The sequence below is a fragment of the Nicotiana tomentosiformis genome, chromosome 8 (assembly GCF_000390325.3).
Source record: "Nicotiana tomentosiformis chromosome 8, ASM39032v3, whole genome shotgun sequence".
NCBI classification, from domain to species: Eukaryota; Viridiplantae; Streptophyta; class Magnoliopsida; order Solanales; family Solanaceae; genus Nicotiana; species Nicotiana tomentosiformis.
The window spans coordinates 140084171-140090247 of NC_090819.1; the positions used below are offsets into that span (position 1 = coordinate 140084171).

Below are 6077 nucleotides of genomic sequence, written 5' to 3' on the forward strand. Positions count from 1 at the left end.
GCCATGTCACACAATAAAATTTCCCATTATAGTAATTCATTGATGTTACTGCACCCGCTTTTGCGATATCAATTTTAGTCCAGTTAAGATCTCCAGGTCGCCAAAAAGCCAAAAAATCATAGTTTGCATAATAAGAAACCACCAGTACATAATCTGATGAAACTGAAGGATTGGCAAATAAGACAGCTTTGTCCATATAGTGCCAGAACTCTCCTTTCAATAATTCTTCGTAACCATGAAAACCCCAAAATTCTTTTTCTGAAGGAAGTTGAATTTGGGTACGGGAGAAAGGATTCAACAAATTCATCTCTCGGTTATATGCACAGTGCAAAGCCATCCCTCCGTTGGAAAACACTCTCTCCCTCTAACTTCGGGGAGATATATGCGTGAAATTTTCTGCTTGGAAAGTGAGTAAAATTCTCGATAATCTTCATCTTTATCAGCCAGCATTAGCAATGGAACTTGGGGCGAAAACACATCGAAATTTTTCTTTGTAGCAGCAGTTCGCCAAGAGGTATAAACGACACCAAAAGAAACGAAATCTTCAATCACTTTAACACGGTTTGCAATCTGAGTAAGGAGATCGTAAGGCAACTCTGCCCACTTCGACATAGCTCTGAAAGAAAAAACGATGTAACGTTGCTAGGAATAGCCTTTATTTAAGGACAGTCTACTCCGATGCTGACGAGAACTTTGGTGAAATCTAGTTCGAGTTCGATTTTACTTGTGATTCTCAAATATTTTTGTAAAATTTAATTTGGGTGAATTTTGATGTAAAATTAAAATTTTGTTTGACTTTTACCAACTTATTTTTAGTTTCATGACCTTATCTCTTTTTTATGTGATACATTTTCTTAAATTAAACATGGTAAAAGGCCAAGAAAACCTAAAACCTCTAAATTTTAAGTAAGTTTTGACATGTTATAAAGTCTTTTTTTTTTTCAAAAATAATATTAAATAGTCATGAGTTGACCCAAAAAACTGAACAATTTTATATCACTTAATATTATTAGTGCGTAGAGTATCTTGAAAAATATTTGCCAGGGGTACAAATTATTGAGTATATATTGTCACGAAAGAATAATGTCTATGTTGATATTCTGCATCCGTTTAAGTTAAACCTTAATCGTGCATCTCGACTATTTCATGAGTGACGAATCTAGAAATTAAATTAAATATATATATATATATAAATAATGTAATATTTAACTTATATATATCGTTTAATTTTTTTTATATACGATATAATTTTTTATATATTTAATACGATTTTGCGGTAAAAGATGTTTGGCTAACCACACTTGAGCGGTAATGATTTCCTACCGTTCAAAATAAAAATAAATTAAACAAGGTTAGGAATATATCTCTATCATATTCATCCATATATCCCACAAGAATAAGTTCTTTTGGCCCTTGGCAATTTACAAAAGGAAAAGGAAAAGATCCAAAAATCATCAAATAATGGAGGAAATGAGAGAATCCCACTAAGCTATAACTTGTATAAATACCTATCATCCCCTCTTCATTTTCCTCAAGCCAGCCTAAAAACCAAACAAAACACTCATCTAAAACATACATTTAAACATTAACCATGGCCTCAATGCAATGCTACAAAGCAGAAGGTAAGGAGTTTGATTGCTATAGCCATGAGAAATCCTCATGCACTTACCAAAAACCAACTAACTACTCGAACTCTGGTCACCAACAATCTTACTACGAGAAAGAAAGGTGTTACGAAACCAACCCTGGAATGACGGGTTATGGTACTAGTCACGGCCATCAACATGGACTAGGTAACGGATATGGTAGCACTAACCCATGTGGGCCAATGATGGGCCATGGATCAGACCATGGTAAAATGGGCTACGGCTCGGGCCACAACACTCACATGCAAAAACCTGGGTTCAGTGGAATGGGCTCGAGCGTTTTGGGCCATGTTATGGGCTTTGGAAAAAAACTTGAGGGACATGGACATGGACATGGTGGCTATGGAATGGGGGCAACTTCTGGTTGCACCGCCACTTACAAGAAACAACACCATAGGAGAAAGGGCAAGGGTGGTTACGGTAGCGGCAGTGGCAGCGACTGCAGCGACAGCAGCGACGATGAACGTCGCTGCTAAATAACTATAGGTAATTGTTCATATTAAGTGAAACTAGTTATCTGAAAAATTACTTTCTTTTTCTTTCCTTGAGTCGGGATCTATCGGAAACAATCTCCCTACCCTCAAGTTAGGGGTAAAGTCTGCATACACACTACCCTCCTTATGCTCTACTCGTGAGATTATACTGGGTTTTTCGTTGTTGTTGTTATTGTTATCTGAAAAATTAAATATATAATCTCTTATAACATGCTAAATTGAACTGATAGCGTAAAATTTCTTTTACGCAGGTTTGGTAAGCAGCGGCCTGGCTTATGAGAAGGAAGAGAGTGAAGTTCCTAGTACTAACTAGGGAGTATATGACATTAATAAATAAGAAGCAGGTTTTAGCCATGGCTAGCTATTGAGTATTGACTACTGAAGTTATGAACCTATGGAACTTGAGAATTTGTGTTTGTGTGGTGGTGTATTACGTACTAATAATGTAACTGCTTATTTCCTTTGGAAATAAATCTATGAGAAAATAACCCAAAAAAGGTCTTCTGGTGTGTTTTGTTTTCTGCATGATATAAAACCGCTTTGAATTTATTACTGTGCTTTGAAAATAGCCACGAATGACTCATTAATTCAAGGGCGAAGTGCACTAGTAGCCACCTTTAAACTTATTATTTAAAATATATCTATAATTTATAATGTATTTAAAGATTAACCAATTAGTCCAAACTTCACGGGTAAGTATCCTGAATTTTTGTATCCTAAATATTTGAGTTGTTAATTTAAAATTCTAGACATAAAATTCTAATTTTTTGACACAATATTTGAACTTTAGGACACGATTTTCTGAAATTTAAACTTTGACTATGAATATATTTTAAACATCGTGCATAAAGGTGACTATCCGGTGTCATTTCGAGGAACTTTTTTTCTGCTCAATTAAAAGCGACTTTAAACTAAAACAAGATATTAAAGTGGTTTAGAAGCGGAGACAAATTTAATAGTAATACTCCTGTCTAATAAGAGTAGTATGTATTAGACCATTTAATAGGACTTGATGGTCAAGGAAAATAAAATAGTATTGCCGCTAAATGGCCTAAGCATTGTTGTTAAAAGGTTATTCGTTGTATTAATAATTCCAATAATCATGTCAGTGTTATAAAAGAAATCAAATTATGTTGGATGTCTACTCTTCCTCCATGATCTTCTCAAATGCTTAATGACATATTCAATGACATATTTTTATTCACTTTTCATGTCTATATAAGGCCTTGTAATATATAGGAAAAACACACAATTGAAGAAGAAATAAGAATCTCTCTTCCTCTCTTTCTCTCTATATATCTTAACTTGTTTTTCCTTGTTCGATATTGTTATTTTGAATTATATTCATAACATGTTATCAGCACGATTGTCACCTTCATTTTTACAATCACTTCTTAGTTGTGTTCGATTCTCCTTCAGGTATATCGCTATATATTCTTTTAGTTTATGATAATATATATGCACCAATATGCTATTTATTAACAAATTCATATATTGTTAAGCATTTATTTTAGTTGATCATGTTATTGAAGTTCTCTTACCTTACTTATTGTTAAAGAAAATATAAGATATAGATCTTAAGTGCGTTAAACTAACAAAAAATAATTTAATAAATATGTGTGGACTTGCGTAGAGCAAAACTTATCTTCAAGACATTTTACAAAAATAAAATAGTGATAACCAAGGTGACAAAGTAATTATTGTACATACTAGTTTAAATTACTTTACAATTGGTGGAAAGTAATATTTGAATACATTCACTCTTATCACCGTATATGGTTATTCCTCAAATCTACGTTTATAATAAATTGCTTTTCTTTTACCATACTAAATATATCTCTTTGTGTTTATTCATATACTCCATAATTCTTGTTTATTTGACATATATATATTATATGTTACTTTTTATACTACATATTTGAAGTGATCAACTTCTTAATTAGTTGTCTGATTTATTTTTACAAGTATATTTTCATTGAAAACTATTTGTATTTGTTCTAACCCATTTACTTTTGTGATTAGTTTCAATATGTCAAACTTGTCAAAGCTTGAATTTGTGGCACATCTTGCATATAAAGATGATGATTTTGGAGGCCTAGCAAATATTACTCATTTAGAAACTGGAGACTTCTTTGAGGATATTGACTGATTTTGGAGGCCTAGCTATAATAAAAGTTATCATTTTGTTATGTTTGCAACTAGTTTATTTTTCTTAAGTGTATTTTCCTAATGTATCATGTGTTGCTAGTTTCTACAGTCCTAATGTATTTCTTAATATATATTTTGTTTGTCTTTCGTATTTCTTATAATGTACTTTTTGAATTTTTTTTATGAAGAATATGAAAATTTTCAGGTCTTCAGTTGGACTCAAGATTAATAAAGATGATATATGTCTTCTGGATAGTGCTACAACACACACTATTTTAAGAGACAAGAGATATTTCTCTTATTTGGTAATGAAAGAAGCCAATATTAATACAATATCCGGTAGTACAAAATTAATTGAAGGTTCTGGAAGAGCCAATTTATTACTACTAGGAGGAACAAATTTGGCTATTGATGAAGCACTATATTGTAGTAAATCTCAAAGAAACTTATTAAGTTTCAAAGATATTCGCCAAAATGGCTACCATATTGAGACTACAAATGAGGAAAAGATTGAATATCTTTATATTACTACAATAATGTCTGGTAAGAAATATGTACTTGAAATGTTACCTGCTCTTTCCTCCGGCTTATACTACACAAGTATTAGCAAGATTGAAACGCATGCCATAGTAAATGAAAAGTTTACTAATCAAGATAATTTTATTATTTGGCATGACCGTTTGGGTCATCCGGGTTCTACTATGATGCGTAAAATAATTGAGAATTCACATGGACATTCAATGAAGAACCATAAGATTCTTCAATTTAAAGAATTCTCTTGTGCTGCATGTTCTCAAGGCAAATTAATTATTAGACCATGAACTATTAAAGTTAGGATGGAATCCCCTACATTTCTGGAACGTATACAGGGTGATATATGTGGGCCCATTCACCCTCCATGTGGACCATTCAGATATTATATGGTTTTGGTAGATGCATCTACAAGATGGTCACATGTGTGCTTACTATCAACTCGCAATATGGCGCTTGCGAGATTGTTGGCTCAAATAATAAAGCTAAGAGCACAATTTCCAGATTATGCAATTAAGACAATTCGTCTTGATAATGCTGGTGAGTTTACATCCCAAGCCTTTAATGATTATTGTATATCAACTGGGATAATAATTGAGCATCCAGTTGCTCATGTTCATACACAAAATGGTCTAGCAGAATCATTGATCAAACGCCTCCAATTAATTGCCAGACCAATGCTTATAAGAACAAAACTTCCCATTTCAATATGGGGTCATGCTATTTTACATGCAGCAGCACTTGTGCGGATAAGACCCACAAGTTATCATAAAGTCTCCCCATTGCAATTGGCTTTTGGTCGGGAGCCAAATATTTCTCATCTTAGAATATTTGGTTGTGCGATATATGTTCTAATTGCTCCACCACAATGCACAAAGATGGGTCCCCAAAGAAGGTTGGGAGTATATGTTGGGTATGAATCTCCTTCTATTATAAAATATCTAGATCCTATGACCGGAGATTTATTTACAGCAAGATTTTTTGATTGTCATTTTGATGAATCAGTATACCCAATATTAGGGGGAGAAAATAAGCAGCTGAGAAAGGAAATAGATTGGAATGTATTATCAATATCTCATTTAGATCCTCGAATAAATCAATGTGAACAAGAGGTTCAAAAGATAATCCATTTGCAAAATATTGTAAATCAACTGCCAGATGCATTCACTGACCTACCAAGGGTGACTAAGTCACATATTCCAGCTGCTAATGCTCCAATTCGAGTGGATATCCCGGTAGGACAATTAATTAAAGCAAA

At 33.2% G+C, this 6077-nt stretch overlaps 1 protein-coding gene and 1 long non-coding RNA gene across 2 annotated transcripts; both read left to right on the forward strand.

Annotated features, from left to right (window-relative positions):
* Window positions 1-1429: 1429 nt before the first annotated feature.
* Window positions 1430-2689, forward strand: LOC138896980 (uncharacterized). The gene is made up of 2 exons (XR_011410668.1): window positions 1430-2132; window positions 2392-2689. It is a non-coding gene; the product is annotated as an uncharacterized lncRNA (long non-coding RNA).
* Window positions 2690-4479: 1790 nt separating this feature from the next.
* Window positions 4480-5109, forward strand: LOC138898235 (uncharacterized). The gene has a single exon (XM_070184284.1). It carries the CDS (start codon window positions 4480-4482, stop codon window positions 5107-5109), a length of 630 nt encoding a protein of 209 aa, XP_070040385.1.
* The last annotated feature ends 968 nt before the right edge of the window (window positions 5110-6077 follow it).